Source organism: Bactrocera dorsalis, chromosome 1 (assembly GCF_023373825.1).
Source record: "Bactrocera dorsalis isolate Fly_Bdor chromosome 1, ASM2337382v1, whole genome shotgun sequence".
Classification (NCBI taxonomy): Eukaryota; Metazoa; Arthropoda; class Insecta; order Diptera; family Tephritidae; genus Bactrocera; species Bactrocera dorsalis.
The window spans coordinates 62,237,930-62,258,184 of NC_064303.1; the positions used below are offsets into that span (position 1 = coordinate 62,237,930).

The 20,255-nt window shown below is 38.1% G+C and overlaps 2 protein-coding genes across 2 annotated transcripts in view; one reads left to right on the forward strand and one right to left on the reverse strand.

Annotated features, from left to right (window-relative positions):
- The window catches only part of LOC125780372 (uncharacterized), a 155,650-nt gene that overhangs the window by 51,494 nt on the left and 83,901 nt on the right, over window positions 1–20,255 (reverse strand). The window lies entirely within an intron of this gene.
- On the forward strand, window positions 1,691–18,346 carry LOC125777814 (uncharacterized). The gene is made up of 4 exons (XM_049453566.1): window positions 1,691–2,787; window positions 6,487–7,131; window positions 17,759–18,076; window positions 18,134–18,346. Exons 1-4 carry the CDS (start codon window positions 2,443–2,445, stop codon window positions 18,344–18,346), a joined length of 1,521 nt encoding a protein of 506 aa, XP_049309523.1. The 5' UTR covers window positions 1,691–2,442.

Here is a 20,255-nt window from a genome sequence, read left to right on the forward strand (position 1 = left end):
GTCCATCTTCACGTGCAAGATTTACACTATGCACAAGCAGAAGATGCGAACGCAGATTATGGCAGCACTTCCACCTGAACGCTGCAATTTCGCTCTGCCTTTCACCACAACAGGTGTTGATTTTGCTGGGCCTTCCCAAGTAAAGGCGTCTATGTTAAGGTCTCCCACTCTCATGAAAGGCTATGTGGCTGTCTTTGTATGTTTCACGACAAAGGAAGTACATCTTGAGCTATGTAGTAATCTGACAACGGAGGCTTTTCTAGCGGCATTTGCTCGCTTCGTAGCTCGACGAGGCTACCCTTCAAAACTCATGAGCGATAATGGCAAAATCTTTATCGGAGCTCAACGAGCCACAGAAAAGAAATGTGTGGATTTTTTAAAACAAGAGTCACCCGACACCGTACAAAAGTATGCCACTCAAGGTATCAATTGGCAATTTATACCCCCAAGCGCTCCTCATTTGGGCGGTTTATGGGAATCAGCTGTAAAAAGCTTCAAAACCCATTTCAAACGGGTAGCTGGAAATTATAAATTCAATTACGAAGAGTTCACGACGTTGTTAAATCGAATTGAAGCCGTTCTCAATTTACGGCCACTCACAGTACTATCGCAAGACCCTATCCCTAGTAAATCGATGGGAACGAATTAAAATTCTCCATCATGATTTCAGTCGCCGATGGAAGGACGAATACATAAAGGATCTCCAATACATAAAGGATCCAATGATACCGCTGGAAGACTCCTGAACAAGCCGCTAAACTTGGAGACTGTGTCCTCATTCACGATGATTATCTACCCCCTACCGAGTGGCGGCTGGGCCGCATAGAAAAGCTACATTATGGCTCCGACGGTCACATACGGGTCGTGGATCTCCGTATGCAAAACGGAACACTAACCAGACCGCTCGTGAAGCTGTGCTTTTTACCAACCACCGACGACCGCGAATTCGGGAACCAAAACCCCAACCGATAATATCGCGATATAATAAAATCACTAAATTTAACACTAAAACGATAAATACGTCAATACCAAACCGCTGAAAAATAATAAACCTTCAAAACCAACAAAGAAAACTAACAATACATGGTCGATCAATACGACGATCCATTCATGCCACACAATGGCGGATCAAGAGTATCCGAGGCCCTAAGCACAGAGCCTGTGTAGGCCCTCTATTGCTTAAATGGAAATGGAAGGAACGGTGTTACATCAAGCGACATATCTACAAATTTATACCTAAAATAAAATTAATAAATGAATTATAAAATATTGAATTATAAAAATTATAAAAATATTGAATTGTTAAAAATTAAATTAAGAAAATCTATTGTATACTTACCTTAATAATCCATTTGTAATACTCACCTTACTTACCTCAACGTAATCTATTACAATATTGAACATAAGTTGAAGATAATCATATTTACCCCTTTTTAATACATAACGGGTGATTTTTTTGAGGTTAGGATTTTCATGCATTAGTATTTGACAGATCACGTGGGATTTCAGACATGGTGTCAAAGAGAAAGATGCTTAGTATGCTTTGACATTTCATCATGAATAGACTTACTAACGAGCAACGCTTGCAAATCATTGAATTTTATTACCAAAATCAGTGTTCGGTTCGAAATGTGTTTCGCGCGCGAGTTACGTCGACGTCGATGCCAACCACTATCGGCATGACCGATATGAATGCAACTGCAATTCATAAGAACTGCAACAAAGAAATAATGCCGACGTCAACGTTAACGACCTACCCCAAAACACTTAGAATTAACTGGTCTACTTAAATATTTTCCCTTTTTTGTTACCGCAACAATATTGCGACCACACGAAATATGCATATCATATTTCGAAACAAACCAGGGCACTTACATTGGATCACATTGCATTTCCGCTGCACATTTAATATGTTCAAACGAATATTGCGATAGCAATTAACGTCACAATAAATAGTGCAACATAAATATTTGAGGGAATGCAATTGATGTAATGTGAGAAGTAGGCCACTTGACAAATATTGTCGCAACTACAAGTGGTTGAGCCAAAATAATAATAAGAAAAGAAATAATGTATTTTGTATCAGAAAATAGAACTTAGCTTAAGAAAATATTGGAAATAAATAAACAGAAGAATTCTGACGATCAATCCGACAAGTCGTAGTTTTCTTTTCGCGGTTCACTAAACTGAAGTTTAATAACCACAACTGGCGCAGTCGACGGAACTTTGTCCTTAGACAAAGAAAAAGAGCCTGACACAACATAAATATTTTAGAGTGAACTTCTGACATATTACGAAATCTAACTGCCAAAAGTCATTGAATCATTTACTTACTATTACTATTGCTTGCGGGTTCAAACAGTGTTACATCATTTTATAAATACATATAAAAGAACTAACTTCTCGAAAAAAAAACATAATTCTACACATTTAACTACCACAATGGCAATCACCAACAACGATCTAAACCGGATATCAGCGTCGGACCTCCTTAAGGAAGCTGCGAAAATCAAAGAGTTCAGAGGCGACGGGAGCTACGACATATCTTCTTTCATTGGAGAGGTGGAACTGATCCTGCCCTTGTTCGACGAGAACCAAGCGGTCAAAAATTATGTATGGGAGAGACACATAAAGACCAAGATCCAAGGAGAGGCGCTCCAGATAATACGGACACTAAACAGAGACTCATCGTGGGACGAAGTGAAGACAGAACTGATACGGAACTTCGGAATAAGGGAAAGCTACCACCAACTCTTCCACCAGGCCATCACAACCAGGCAGTATAATGTAAGTCATTATTATTACAACTTAAAAAACATATTAGATAAGCTTAACTCAAAATATAATTTAGACGAAAATAAGCCGACAGAATTTTCTCCTAAGACTAATGAGTCATTAATATTAAAAACATTTTTAAATAATATTCCGCCTCATTTATCGGCAATAATTTACGGTAGGAACATTAACTCATTAAGGGAAGCATTTTACGTATTAGAAGAAACAGGACTTACTAATAGAAGCTATTATGGTCAAGTAGGAAATAAAATAAACAATCAAAGACCTGGGGATCATAACCAAACAAATAATAGGTTTTATAATTTTAACAATTCTAATAATAAATTCAACAACGAAAGAACAAGGACGAATCCTAGACAAGGAAATACAGAACAAACACGATTAAACAGTAATCGTTTCAATAATCAAAACCAAAGTAATAACACAGCAAGCTCATTCAGATGGACTTACCAAAACCATAACAATTATAACGGTGAAAGAAGTATCAACTATAGGAATGAAATTCCAATGGAAGTAGACCATATAAACCAAGAAGTAAATTTTCCCTTGGACCATACCAAAACTACCTTCCGTTAGTAGAATTAACAATAAAAAATGAAAAGATTACATGCATAATCGACTCAGGCTCTACTACGTCCCTTATCGACAATAGAAAATTAATGAAGTATAACAGAATACTATTAAATAACCCAATAAAAATCCGGTCATTTAATAGTGAAGCACTAATCAAATGGGAAATAATAACAAGTTTACCCCTCGAATTTAATTTTGACGCAAATATGTCATGGAAATTAACTGATTTACATAATAAAGGATTCGATGCAATCCTTGGGCAAAACATACTAAAACCATTACAAGCAGTTATTGATATGAGAAACGATACCTTAACAATTAATAACGAAGTGATAAAATTTTTGAATTCTTGCCCATATAATTTTAATGAAATTTATCAATTAGAAAGTACGGAAAATAGGGACTTACAAATTGAGCAATTTACAACAAATCTAAATAAAGAAGAGAAATTTTTAGTTAGTAAGTTAATAAAAAATTACAAGAACCTATTTTATAAAGAAGGAGATGACCTTACTAGTACATCAGCTATTGAACACGAGATAGTGACCACGATAGACACTCCAGTATATTCAAAAATTTACAGATACCCACAGATACACGAAGAAGAGATAACTAAACAAATTAAAGAAATGTTAAAACAAGGAATCATAAGAAATAGTAATTCCCCTTACAATAGTCCTTTATGGATAGTACCAAAAAAATCAGATAACTCCCAAACAAAAAAATGGCGGATCGTGATAGACTACAGAAAACTAAATGATATCACAATCGATGACAAATTCCCAATCCCAAACATTGATAATATATTAGATAAATTAGGAAGAGCTGTATACTTTACGACACTCGATCTCGCAAAAGGATTCCACCAAATCTTAGTAAAAGAGGAAGATAGAAAGAAAACCGCGTTTTCCACCCCTTTTGGTCATTACGAATACGTTAGAATGCCATTCGGTCTCAAAAACGCCCCATCAACCTTCCAAAGGCTGATGAATTGTGTTCTTAGAGAATACATAAATAAAATATGCGTAGTATACATGGATGACATTCTCGTTTTTAGTACAACATTAGAAGAGCATATACAAAGCCTAACAAAAATTTTCAATGCACTAAAGAAGCATAACCTTAAGGTACAATTTGACAAGTGCAATTTTTGTGCCAAAGAAACACAATTTCTAGGCCACGTTTTAACACCTGAAGGAGTTAAACCGAATTTCGAGAAAATAAATAAAATACAAGATCTAAAATTACCAAAAACAACAAGACAAATAAAGTCTTTTCTAGGAGCTACGGGATATTATCGGAAATTTATAAAAGACTACGCGAAAGTAGCACAACCTATGACACATTTTCTAAAGAAAAATGTTAAAATTAATATTAACGACTCTACATATATAAACTCATTTCAAAAATTAAAACAAATAATGACAGAAGCTCCAGTACTAAGTTATCCAGATTTCAAAAAGAAATTTACATTAACTACTGATGCAAGCAATTTCGCAATCGGTGCCGTATTACAACAAAATGGACATCCTGTATGTTATGCGAGTAGAATACTCAACGACCACGAACGTAGATATTCTACAACAGAAAAGGAGTTGTTAGCAATCGTTTGGGCCACAAACTACTTCCGGCCTTACTTATATGGCGTCCAATTTGATTTATTAACGGATCATCAACCATTAAAATGGCTATACACGAAGGCTCATTGTAAAGATATAAATCCTAGACTACAAAGATGGATAATAAAATTAGGAGAATACAACATGAACGTAAATTATATAAAAGGAAAGGAAAACAAAGTAGCAGATTTCCTTAGCAGAATCAATAATAACACCAATTTAATAAATTTTATGGAAACAGGTAGCAATCTATCTTTAGAAAATAATTTAGACGAAAACGATGTAAATACAATACACTCTCAGGAGGAGCAATTGAACAACCATATACCCATTTTGGACACCATAGTCAATCGGTTTAAAATTCAGATAATTTTAACAGATAACAAACAATTGGAGTTCGAAATAAAACACAACAATAAAAAAATATACGTAACACCAGTAGATCTCGACAACAATATTTCTGATATCCTCAGAAGACATATCACTTCAGGCAAAATTGGCATATACAGCGAAGTTAACGACCATGAATATAATAAATTACAACAAAAAATCATCGAGTTATTTGATGGATTCGACAACATTAAATTTGTTAAATGTTCATACCACGCTAAAGATATAAATAGCGAAGAAGAAGCCTACAGACATATCCAAAATTATCACAAGTTTGAAACAGGACACACAGGAATATCGGAGAACTACGAAGGAGTTAAAAGACATATCTACTTCCCAAATTTGAAAAAACTGGTGCACAAATTCGTAAACAACTGCGATACATGCAACAGAGTCAAATATGATAGGCGACCTATAAGATCAAAATTTAATTTAACGGAAACACCGAAAGATTGCAAAGAAATAATTCACATGGATTGCTACACTAATTCAAAAGCGAATTTTCTAACTTTTATAGACAGGTTTTCTAAATTCGCCACAGCATTTTTTCTTGAAGATAGGACCAGCCAAACTATAATCGAAAAAATAAACCAATATAAGTCGCAAAGAGGACATTTTAAAAAAATTATTGCTGATAACGAATTTAAAAGCATTAATGTTAAAGATTTCCTCAGAAACGAAAATATTGAACTACATCTCGTTAAACCAAATAACCACACCGGCAATTCTGATGTAGAACGCCTACACAATACACTAGGAGAAAAAATTAGAGTATTAGGTATAGAAAATAAAAACTCTAGTATAACAAATAAAATGAGCAAAGCTATAGAATGGTATAATAACAGCTACCACTCAGTTACAAAAGAAAAACCCATAAATATTGAGGAAGGTAAATGTAACAAGAGCACAATTTATGACAGAATATTCAAAGAAAAATCTAAGCGAATAAATAAGAGTAACGAAAACAGAGAACACTATGTAGAAGAAAGAAATATAGGTTACGTAAAGAATTACAAAAGCGTTAGGCATAAGGAACAACCGAAGTTTATAAAAACAAATCTAAACGATATACATTTAAACAACGTTAAACGGAAATACAAATTTGCAGGGGCAATGGATCCTGAAACTTTTGATCCTGACAGCAATTTGGACCCTGGGGCTGGGACAAGTAACAATAGATAAAATAGAAAGCAACAAAGGATATATAGAAATACAAACAGGCGATGCAGATATAGTTAAGTCATATGTAACAATATTACACGTTATAAATCCACTAGAAATATCAAATTTACTTAATGAAATAGAATCTAATATAAAATCGTTAAATCTGCAAGTAGGACAAGCAATACTAAACATGCAAATTAAATTTATTAGAAGCAAGATAAATACTATCACACCCCACAGACAAAAAAGAGGCCTACTAAATGCTGTAGGAACTGTACAAAAATGGCTTTACGGTACCATGGACGACAATGATAGACAAGACCTTGAACAACACCTCAACATAATCGACACAAACAACCACAAGGCTATCGAAACAATAAACAAACAAATAGATATTAATACTAATTTCAATAAAACGTTTCTTGAATTAAAAAGACTTATGCATAACGATAGGGATATGATATCTGCAAAACTAAACTCCATAGGGAGCATAAGTAAAAGGACCCAAGACGAAATTTTATACCTCGACTTTTCTCTAAAACTGAAAATATTACAGGACAATGTAGAACACATACAAGACAATATAGCAGCAAGTGGTTTAGGAATTTTACATAGCAACATGATAACCGACCAAGAAATAACAAAATACAACTTAGACTCACAAAAATTGAAAAAAATAAAATTAGGATCCCTTACAGACAAAAACCATAATATTATTTTCGCTATCAAAATTCCAACAGAAATAATAACACTACACACATCTATAATATTGCCGTTAGGAGATATAAGCAACTTTGAGTTAATGTTTCAACAAGTATATGCACTAAGATATAACAATGAATTGTACGAATTTAATGATAATATAGATTTACAACGTCTTAAGCCAATTAATAATTGTTTGATAAAAAGAAACTGTATGAAAATTTTTAATAACGCCTCCGAAATTATAAACATTAACGAAGGAATTATATTTGTAAAAAATACTAAAAATACTAGTGTAGAAAGTGACTGCATTATAAACAACAGCTCTCCCTTAAGCGGAAACTATTTAATACATTTTTACAATTGTAGCATAACAATTAATAATAAAACATTTTCAACAAAAAGTAAAATAATTAAAAGTAGCATTGTATTAGCAAGCGATATAGACAACATTAAAGATATAAATAAGAAACTTATATTTGATGATATTATATTACAACAAATAGAAAATATAAACTTTATAGATGAAGTTAAATACCAAAAACGACAACAATACATACATATAAGCATATATACAATATCAATTGTAATTATAGTCAGTCTTTCGATAATCATTTATTGTAAAAACAAGAGAAAGAATTTCAAAATTACTAATGTGATCTCCCAGGAGAGAGCTCAATCAAGGGGGGGAGGAGTTACGTCGACGTCGATGCCAACCACTATCGGCATGACCGATATGAATGCAACTGCAATTCATAAGAACTGCAACAAAGAAATAATGCCGACGTCAACGTTAACGACCTACCCCAAAACACTTAGAATTAACTGGTCTACTTAAATATTTTCCCTTTTTTGTTACCGCAACAATATTGCGACCACACGAAATATGCATATCATATTTCGAAACAAACCAGGGCACTTACATTGGATCACATTGCATTTCCGCTGCACATTTAATATGTTCAAACGAATATTGCGATAGCAATTAACGTCACAATAAATAGTGCAACATAAATATTTGAGGGAATGCAATTGATGTAATGTGAGAAGTAGGCCACTTGACAAATATTGTCGCAACTACAAGTGGTTGAGCCAAAATAATAATAAGAAAAGAAATAATGTATTTTGTATCAGAAAATAGAACTTAGCTTAAGAAAATATTGGAAATAAATAAACAGAAGAATTCTGACGATCAATCCGACAAGTCGTAGTTTTCTTTTCGCGGTTCACTAAACTGAAGTTTAATAACCACAACTCGCGTGTTTTGTTCAGCGATGAGGCTCATTTCTGGTTGAATGGCTACGTAAATAAGCAAAATTGCCGCATTTGGGGTGAAGAGCAACCAGAAGCCGTTCAAGAACTGCCCATGCATCCCGAAAAATGCACTGTTTGGTGTGGTTTGTACGCTGGTGGAATCATTGGACCGTATTTTTTCAAAGATGCTGTTGGACGCAACGTTACGGTGAATGGCGATCGCTATCGTTCGATGCTAACAAACCTTTTGTTGCCAAAAATGGAAGAACTGAACTTGGTTGACATGTGGTTTCAACAAGATGGCGCTACATGCCACACAGCTCGCGATTCTATGGCCATTTTGAGGAACGGTAGGTACAGTGGTTCAAAAACAAAAAAAATTCCACCAAAGCGTTTGAAACAGTTTCACATGAAAGTACCGTGAAAAAATAATAACAATTATTAAAATTAAAAGTGCCGGTCTAACGCTAATTAAAAAAAAAAAAACGCTAGACAGTGAAGTGCCGCTAGTATCTACCGCCTTTTGTGCCGTACCACTAAAAGTTACCGCATCCAGTGCCGCTACAAGACTCCGCAAGATTATACCGCAAAGTGTCCAGTTTATACAACATCACTTCGCTGCTGCCACAACGTCGCTGCTGCCATCAATCCGCTGCCATCACTTCGCTGCTGCCATCAAGCCGCTGCTACCATCGTCGCCGCTGCTGCCATCGTCGCTACTACCATCAACCCGCTGCTGCCATCAACGCCGCTGCCGTCGTGGGAATGAGCTGCCGCTGCATTCTGTGCAAAAGGGAAGTGAGCGCCGGCAAACAGCCGACGCACCAGGTAACGAGTGCGGATTATTGAAAGTGGTGCAAACAAACGAAAATTCAAATAAACAACAAAGTGCACACTTTCAATTTTTGGCTCTCCCTTTTTTTCACTATATTGACATTCTTACATACATACATATATAACAATATATACATATATTATATATTATACAATTGAACCCCACGTATGTTTACATCTAAATGTATAAATTTGAAGTGAATCAAAGGGATTTTGGGATTTTGCGTAGCCCTTTATTTTAAAATAAAGGTGAAAAAATTCTTATTTCAAAATTAAATTATTATATATTTTTTCGCAATTTTTTCGAACCGCGTTTGGAATTATCGGTCGTTTTTTCGCAATTTTTGTCGATTTTCGTTCGGACATTTTCCGATTAAATTACTTTCTTGTGCTATTGCTCATTTTGCGCATTTATCGGTTTGGCTTTCTATACTTGAGAATCGATATTATTTTTTTTCGTTTTCGTCACCGATTCCAAATATATTTGTTGCCGACTTTTATTGTTATTAGTTTGGCTTTCGTATATTTGGGAATCAACATTTATTTTTCGTTTTCGTTATCGATTCTCAGTATATTTGTTGCCAACCGTTATAGTCTTTTTTCGGAAATTTTATTCAAACAAGCAAAATGAGCAAGCCAAAGCCAACTCTCGCAAACCTGTCTCCAAGTAAGGAGTTGACGGACTTAAAATCGTTAAGACGTCAAAGAACGGTTGCGAAAAGTAGTATTTTGCGCATTAAAACGGGCCTTCTCGAAAAGACTATGTCTTTAGATCCAATAGAATTGGAATGTCGCTTAGATATATTAAATTCACATAGTGAAAAATTAATGAAATGCCAATCAAAGATTGAAGAAATTGATGAGGACGACATGACCCGAGGGGAGTTAGAGGACATCATCGTTGAAACGAAGTCCATAATAAAGTCAATTTTAGCGAAAAATAAAACTTCATTTGCCGAAACATCTTTTGTAGCTTCTCACAGCTCAAGGCTCCCTAAAATGAATTTGCCGAAATTCAAGGGAGAATATTCAGAGTTCAAAAATTTTATGAGTTTGTTCGAGAGCTTGGTTCATAACGATCCAAATATCCCAGATATTGAAAAATTTAACCATTTGGTTAATTGTCTATCTGGAGAGGCTTTGGGAACAGTTAAAGCGTTTCAGATGTCGGATGAAAATTATCCGAAAGCGTTGGCAAGTCTCAAAAAAGTTTATGATAATAAATGTTTGATATTTTTCAATACAATATCTAAACTTTTTGAGCTGCCAACAATCCCAAAGCCTTCTGCGCCTTCTCTGCGTTCAATAATTGACGAAGTGTCCGCGGTATATGATTCATTGCTATCGCTGGGCGATGAAAAACAAATAACGAACGCAATAATCATACATATTGTAATGACAAAGGTTGACCCTGCCACCCGATCCAAATGGGAAGAAGCGCTGGACTATGACAAACTGCCACTGTGGAAGGACTGTGAGGCCACCTTAAATCGAAGATACCAGCAGCTGTCAGCGGAAGGAGCATCACACTCTAGGACGAAGCCCATACCTACAAGCAGTGCGCATCATGGGAAACAACAACAGATGGACAGGACCAAATCGGCGCTGGTTGCTGCAAATTCGAGGCAGCCTCTTTGCCAACAGTGCAAATCGAGGGATCACCATTTGACTGCCTGCCCCACCTTCAAGGCGCTTCCGGTGCAGCAGAGGTTCGAGTTCGTGAAATTGGTGCCCTTATGCATAAATTGTTTGCGTAAGGGTCACACGGTTTCCAAATGCAGAGCAGAGCGTTGCCGCATATGCAATCGATCCCATCACTCGCTGTTGCACCAGTATCCAGTGTCCTTCCCCGCTGTACCTCATCCGCAACCATCAACCACACATGCCATGCATACAGCCAGTATGCCGGATCGGGTCATGTTGGCAACAGCAGTAATTCTAGTGAGGACCAGCTGCGGAGATTACCTGCCTGCGAGAGCCTTGCTGGACTCAGGCTCCCAGGTCAACTTTATGACGGAGGACTTGGCACAAAAGTTGCGGATTCGACGTCAGCACAAAACATTAAGCGTAATTGGAATTGGCAATTCCAATACAAAAGTGGGGTCGAAACTAAACGCGTTTGTCAAGTCGCGGTTAAACAATTTTGAATTTTCGGCGGAATTCTGGGTAATGCGATGCATTTCGGCAAATCATCCAGACCATAACATCAATGTTAATGGCTGGAAAATTCCGCACAATATTGAATTGGCGGACCCAGAATTCCACAAATCTAAAAAAGTGGATATCCTATTGGGTGCTGAAACATTTTTCGATCTTTTAGCTGTTGGTCAAATTAAAAATGGTCCTAACCAACCAACTCTTCAGAAAACCCTTTTAGGATGGATTGTATCTGGCAAATACGCCAGTAATATAAGTTCTCCTCCCAGATTACATAGCACATTATGCCAAGCTGAAGAAGGCTTAACGTCAATCGATTCAGTAGTCCAAAAATTTTGGGCTCTAGAAGAATTACCTTCAGAATCAAATGGCATCAAATTCACAGCAGAGCAACAAGAGTGTGAAAATTTTTTCGTTAATACTACTCAAGTATTGCCTTCAGGACGGCTTCAAGTCAGAATGCCCTTTAAAGCTGACCGTAAGCTACTCGGTCACTCATATGAAACCGCAGTTCGGCGGTTTCAGGCCCTGGAGAGAAGGACATTAAAAGATCCAGAACTTCGTAAAATGTATCTGGACTTTATGAATGAATATAGAGCATTGGGTCACATGAGCCCAACGAACAATAAGATCCCGAGTGAGCCACACTACTTCATTCCGCATCAATGCGTTTTAAGGCCCGAGAGCACAACAACCAAACTACGTGTTGTATTTGATGCTTCGAGTCGATCTTCAACTCAAATAGCGTTGAATGAACTTTTGATGGTAGGTCCAACCATCCAAGAAGAGTTATACTCAACTCTTCTTCGTTTTCGCTTACATAAGTATGCATTAACAGCGGACATTACTAAAATGTACCGTCAAATAATTATGCATGAAGAAGACAGAAATTGTCAGCTTATTGTGTGGAGAGAGCATCCTTCTGAGCAAATTCAAATTTTTCGTCTCAACACCGTAACATACGGCACTGCGCCTGCTCCATTTCTCGCAACACGGTGTTTGCAAATGCTCAGTGATGCCAATACAATGAAATACCCACTCGGTTCATTGGCCATCAAAAGAGACTTTTATGTTGATGATTTATTAACAGGGTCCGAAAGTTTTGAGTCTCTAGATCTTTTGAGAAGTGAGGTAATTAAAATATTAAACTCGGCAGGATTCTCCTTAACGAAGTGGTTTTCAAACCACCCTAAATTTTTCGACAGTGATTGCACTGAAAAGTCATTAAGCTTCAATGACAAAAGTTCCACTAAAACGTTAGGAATCCATTGGTTGCCGAAAGAGGATTTGTTTCGATTTGTTTTAGATGACAATTTTAATGATCTGCGAGCCACTAAACGTAACATATTGTCAGTTTCTGCTCGCCTTTTCGATCCTCTTGGATTACTAGCCCCACTAGTTACCAAAGCAAAAATCTTATTGCAAGAGCTTTGGATCCAAAAACTAGATTGGGATGAGTCGATTCCATTGCGCCTTGACACTAGCTGACAGAACTTTAAAGCCAACCTAATGCAGCTCTCATCTATAAGCATTCCTCGTTACGTAAACGTTGAGTCGAGTGCCATCTGCCAAATACATGGCTTCTCCGACACCTCAATAAGGGCGTACGGATGCTGCATATACATACGAAGCCAATCTGCAAGTGGTATTAAATGCATGCTGCTTACTGCAAAGTCTAGAGTGGCTCCGCTAAAGACCAAATCTCTTCCGCGTCTTGAGCTCTCGGTAGCACATCTTCTTTCGAAATTATGGTCAAGAGTAGCGCCTATGTTGAGTCGACATTTCGAAAATATTACATTTTGGACAGACTCTGAAATCGTTTTACATTGGATTAAAACACATCCATCTTCACTACAAACCTTCGTCCAGAGTGTCCGAAATCCAAGAGTTGACTGAAAAAGTACATTGGCGACATGTGCCAACGAAACAAAATCCTGCGGATCAAGGGTTGTAACGTGGATGAATTGAATAATTCAATATGGTTTGGCGGTCCACAGTTCCTCCTAGAAGACCCTGCATTATGGCCAATTAATAACCACTTCCAGCTCTCACCAGAAGACGAAGCATTAGAGAAGAAGAAAACCACATTTACATTAATTTCGACTGCTGAGAAAAATTCAATATTGGACCTCATTGAAAAATTCTCTTCTTATAAAAAATTGCTTCGTGTGGTCGCATATATATTACGATGGATCAGGCGACCACCAAATTCCTCCAGGGGCCAAGATCTGACTTCAGAAGAGCTAAACTTGAGCTTTCTAAAAATTGCACAGGTGGTCCAACATTCAGAATTTTCGGATGTTATTCAAAAATTGCAGAAAGGCACCACCCTACCCGCAAACTTGCAAAAGCTCAACCCGTTTTTGCATGAGTACTCGGATAAGTCGCTGTCGCTCAAACTAATCCGAGTAGGAGGTCGCTTATTAAATGCACCTCTCCCATACGATGCCAAATTTCCGCTTTTATTAAATAAAAGTTCGCACTTCGTTATAACGTATTTACGGTTCCTGCATATTCGAAATCACCACGCTGGGGCTAAAGCGTTGGTTGCGCTTCTTCGAGAACGCATATGGCTAATTAATGCCCGAGAAGCTTGCAGTAGAACCGTAAGAAACTGTGTACATTGTTTTCATTACAAGCCGAAGTTGCAAAACCAAATAATGGGAAATTTGCCAGCCGAAAGACTTCGAGCACTACGGCCCTTTCTTATATGTGGCGTAGATTTTTGTGGTCCGATATACACAACTCTAAAAATACGCGGTCGACCACCCGTAAAAACATACATTGCAGTTTTCGTTTGCTTCACTTCAAAAGCAGTACATTTAGAATTAGTTTCGGACCTATCTTCTAATTCATTAATTTTCGCCCTAAAAAGGTTCATTGGACGCCGAGGGATGCCGACGAAGATATTCAGCGACAATGCCACCAACTTCGTCGGCGCCGACCGCAAGCTGCGCGAGCTGAAAGAGGCGTTTCTAGCAATGGGCCCAGAACTGCAGAGATTCGCAGCAGACGAAGGGTGCAGCTTCACCTTTATACCACCGCGGGCGCCGCACTTCGGCGGGTTATGGGAAGCCGCGGTGAAGTCCGCCAAGCATCACGTCGTTCGCGTAATCGGCAACGCGCTACTGACCGCAGAGGAACTGTCAACCCTACTGGCAGAAGTGGAGGCCATCCTCAATTCTCGGCCCCTAACACCGTTGAGCCAGGACCCCAACGACGGCGAGGCACTAACCCCAGCGCATCTGCTGATAGGGTGCTCCCTACGAGCATTACCTCCAGAGCAAGTGCCAGTGGACCCAGTTCGTTGTTGCGAGAGATGGCAACTTGTTTGCTGTCTCAAGCAACAGTTCTGGCGACAGTGGTCCAAAGTATACCTGACGGGACTTCAGGAACGCAACAAGTGGCTGCAAGCCCCCTCGCAATCTGCAGCTCAACTACCTCGTCCTCGTCCACGAGGACAACGTGCCGCCACAGCAGTGGGTACTCGGCCGCGTCGTCGCCACCGTCGAAGGGCAAGACGGCAAGGTGCGAGTCGCAGACGTGGAGACTAAGGCGGGCACAATTAAGCGTCCCATTCACAAGCTGGCCTTGCTTCCAATGGAGGTTGAAGGAAATTGATCCTGTCAAGGTGACCGGTGTTGCATCAAGCGACATATCTACAAATTTATACCTAAAATAAAATTAATAAATGAATTATAAAATATTGAATTATAAAAATTATAAAAATATTGAATTGTTAAAAATTAAATTAAGAAAATCTATTGTATACTTACCTTAATAATCCATTTGTAATACTCACCTTACTTACCTCAACGTAATCTATTACAATATTGAACATAAGTTGAAGATAATCATATTTACCCCTTTTTTAATACATATTTAGATTACCATTACTTTAAGCCGTTAGTTTTAAGTTAGGCTTAGCAATTAGATTAAGTGAAATAAAGAAGCTATTGTTTTTCGAACCGTTGAACCGAACGCACGCGCCTTTTTCGTTACTTGCAATTAATAAGTATTTTCGCGACAGGTAATTGGGGAATTTAAAATTGCGCATCCCTAAATAATTTTCGTGTTTCAAAAACGCTTGAAATTTTCAAACGGAATGGAAGGTAGAAAGTATAAAATGAAAGTTCATAAAAATAGAAAGTGTAGTAGGTATAATTAAAAACTTAAAACATTTTTTTCATTGCCTTAATCAGAGCAAACTCCGAAATTACATCGTCGAAATTTATTTGTCGAAGTATGTCTGCCTCAATACACATTAATGCTAAAGAATTAAGCTTGTCTGGACGGATTTTTGTTCTTTGCGGGGTTTTTAATCTTTTTAGTTGTGAGAAGGATCGTTCAGCAGAGCAGTTAGTAATAATTAAGCTGTAAAAGATTCTAAACGCCACTTCTATATTTGGGAAAACACACTTTACTTTATCTTTAATAACACTGGTTTACAGCAAAAATGTCCCATGAACGCCACTATCCAATTTGTATGTGAAATGGCTCGCTGATTTCGAAAATCGAGTTAATTTTTTTTATGGATACGTTTTTGAGATATTTGCAATTAACCGTTATTCGACCAAAAAAAAAGGTGTCTTCATTTACTCATGTATATCTCACTGACCAGTTGAGCAATCTTACTGCAAATTATAGAAAATAAAAGTGAATGAAATTTCCTAAAAATATTGTCTACTCCATTTTTCCATAGGCCTTATAGTTTCTGAGAAATTGATTAATCACTTCGTGTTTTTAAATTTTTTTATGAAAAAATTAAAAAAAATAAACTTTGGTAAGGAAAAAATTTTAAAACAAAAGATATTTTTTAAATTTTTTTTTATTTTATATGAAGTCCTGTTTCTTTATAATAAACTAAGCTACCAACGAACATCCATGGATTAATAAGAAAGTTGTACATGATCAAATATGTAAACATATCCAAGTCGCGCAAAGTCAATGTATCCGTATATGCGTATGTAGTGTGTAAAGTAGGAGTGGGATATCTAGCTACAAATTCAAATTTGTGATCCAGTGTAATCATTTCATATAGATCGAAATGGGCGACCTTTATTTCTGAAAATTCATATTTTTTTCGAACATATTTGTGAAAATGATTAAATTCGCCGAGAGTGTTTTCATTGAAGTCTTCTGGGTAAGATTCTAAGAGCAATTAGATATCTTTTTCATATTCTGAAAATGACTTATTTAGATCCGCAAGAAATTAAAACTTTTGTGAAACTTTGTGATATACATCACCTCTTCTTGCATTTGAGCATTAAGTGTGTAAATTATTACATTGAAAGCCTCAATGCGGAATTTGTCTCTAAAATTCAAATCAAGTTCCTCTGATTTCCATCATTTACTGGTTTCTTCCTAATTCGTCTTCGAGTTTCCTTATATTACACATTAGGTCAAATTTTTCTTGCCTCGCCTTTAAATTTTTCAAATTGATTCCTCATTTCAACGAGATGACCCGATAAAGAATGATACAAATTTTAAGATTTAATCCTTCTTCTTGGAGTCCTTTACTGGTGCGATGAAAAACTTGTAGAATATCATTCCACAAAGTGAGCATAAATATAAACTCAAAGTTTTGCATTTTGTTTGAAATATTTTGTGATTCTAACCTGATCTCACCTTGTGTCCTCAGCAATTTCATCTAAAGCATCCAAAATTGATCGTACAACAATCAGCAGCACTACGACCAATCAAGTTTAGAGAATATGCAGCGCATGGTATAAATACAGCATATTTATTATGCTCTAAAATTTTTTGCTGCATCCCCTTGTATCGTCCTGACATATTAGAAGCATTGTCATATTTTGCAACCCTCTAGATATTGTGTTGGGTAACGATAAGTGTATGTAGTTTTAATCAAAGCCACTCCGTAAATAAAGTAGGTAAGTATGAGCGGTAATGGGTATGGGCGCTATCATTTGCAATGCAAAGACAACTCACTCACTCAGTCTCGCGGGGGCGCGACGCGACGTGCGGGCGGGACGCGCAGGGGCAGGGCACTGCGGGGGTGTATGATGGGTCACTCCCGGACTGCTCGCGCCTTGTGATTTCGGACATTTTTATTGTGGATGAATCTCGATAAAATGTAAGTATAAAATAAAACGCCAGCAGAGGATGGAGGCCCCTGGAGAACAGAGGCCCCAAGCACGTGCTTGTAGTGCTTATACGTTAATCCGCCACTGATGCCACATATCGTGGCACGATTGCCCATATCAACTTATATGACAGATATGTATAATTAACGATCTCCTTTACCACAGATTTCCATGGATGTAGAAACGCCAGTCGCAAATACGGCAACCGCTCGGGCGGCAACCAATGTGCCACGCAACGGGCCTGCACCAGCGTCCCGAACGTTAGTTGCAACAGCATCGGCTGTTGCTCCGGCAGCAACCGCACCGGCAACAACGCCGGAACCTGTACCGGCAAGCGCGCCTGCAGCGGTACCTGCACGCGCACCACGTGGTGGCACCCGAGCAACACCGACCACATCGAGGACTTCGGAGACCTGTCCACCATTGTGGAATATTCAGGGGTATGCGACCTTTGCAACGGCAGCAAGTTGCCCAGGTCCACGGGTATTGCCTCAACTGCCTGTCGCATACTCATGCGACTACATAGTGTGAGTCACGTAGGCTGTGCCAAATGTGTCACCGGCCGCGCCACACGCTGCTACACCGCAACTCGTCACGCGAAGTCAACCGGCCACCCAACCTCGACTTCTACCCGCTGATCGTGTCATACACCAGCGGAGTGGAACCTCGGTGCGGCGTCGACAGACTGGACCACCACCTCGCCAATCCACGGGTCTGGCAACGCTGCAACAGCTGCAGCGTCTTCTAGGCTAAACAGTCGTTTAGGGGAGCCTGGATGGTTAAATGAACTTCTGCGCCCCCCTCTAAATAACACATAACTACACCCCACACATGCACACTACATCTTCACACCACACTAAACACATCAACTCAACACATCAGCATCAGCACCATCCGTTTCGTCCTACCCTCAACACACCGCACGCATGATGACACCACACATAATCAACAAAAGGGACCGACGGACGGCGCCTGCTTTTTTTTGTTTTCGGTCGGTGCGCATACACATACGCTATCTTCCAACCGCTCAAGTGTCATCGTTTAAGCCTTTTTTTCTCGAAGTCGACAAAGATGAGTGCCGGTAGCTTATTTCTATAGCAGTTTATAAAGGGTGATTTTTTAAGAGCTTGATAACTTTTTAAAAAAAAAAAACGCATAAAATTTGCAAAATCTCATCGGTTCTTTATTTGAAACGTTAGATTGGTTCATGACATTTACTTTTTGAAGATAATTTCATTTAAATGTTGACCGCGGCTGCGTCTTAGGTGGTCCATTCGGAAAGTCCAATTTTGGGCAACTTTTTCGAGCATTTCGGCCGGAATAGCCCGAATTTCTTCGGAAATGTTGTCTTCCAAAGCTGGAATAGTTGCTGGCTTATTTCTGTAGACTTTAGACTTGACGTAGCCCCACAAAAAATAGTCTAAAGGCGTTAAATCGCATGGTCTTGGTGGCCAACTTACGGGTCCATTTCTTGAGATGAATTGTTGTCCGAAGTTTTCCCTCAAAATGGCCATAGAATCGCGAGCTGTGTGGCATGTAGCGCCATCTTGTTGAAACCACATGTCAACCAAGTTCAGTTCTTCCATTTTTGGCAACAAAAAGTTTGTTAGCATCGAACGATAGCGATCGCCATTCACCGTAACGTTGCGTCCAACAGCATCTTTGAAAAAATACGGTCCAATGATTCCACCAGCGTACAAACCACACCAAACAGTGCATTTTTCGGGATGCATGGGCAGTTCTTGAACGGCTTCTGGTTGCTCTTCACCCCAAATGCGGCAATTTTGCTTATTTACGTAGCCATTCAACCAGAAATGAGCCTCATCGCTGAACAAAATTTGTCGATAAAAAATTTTCGAACCGAACACTGATTTTGGTAATAAAATTCAATGATTTGCAAGCGTTGCTCGTTAGTAAGTCTATTCATGATGAAATGTCAAAGCATACTGAGCATCTTTCTCTTTGACACCATGTCTGAAATCCCACGTGATCTGTCAAATACTAATGCATGAAAATCCTAACCTCAAAAAAATCACCCGTTATAACGAGAAAAGTTGAAATCCGGTTGACTGTCTATGTGTCCATTCATCCGTCCGTGCAAGCTGTAACTTAAGTAAAAATAAAGATATCGCGATGTGACTTGGTATGTGGGTTCCCTGGTACACAAAAAATTTCGAGTTCGTAGATGGGCGTAATCGGATCACTGACACGTCCACAAATCGCCATTAACCAAAAACATATAAGGTGCCATAACTAATTACTAAATTAAGATATAAAGCTGTAATTCAGATTGCAGAAGCAAGGGACACCTGTGGAATTTTTTTTTTGAGTGAGCGTGTAATGTATGTGGATCTCTCCTAAACCACTTAAGCTACAAAAACAAAATTTTCTGGGTACCCCGCTTACTCTCCATTAAATTTTACACGGAAATGGTACGAACGAGCTTTTAGATTCCGGTACCTATAGTTGACTTTTGATCGAAAATGTTGGTCAATATGTGATATATGTATATATAACTGAAATTAAGGGAAAATCTTTCTCTTATGATACTTCCCTTAGCCTCCATATACTTAATATTGTATAAAGATTTTCGAACTTCCGGGTGACTTTGTAGCGCATATATCGACCAAAATGTGAGTTATCCCAACGAAAATAAGAGAGT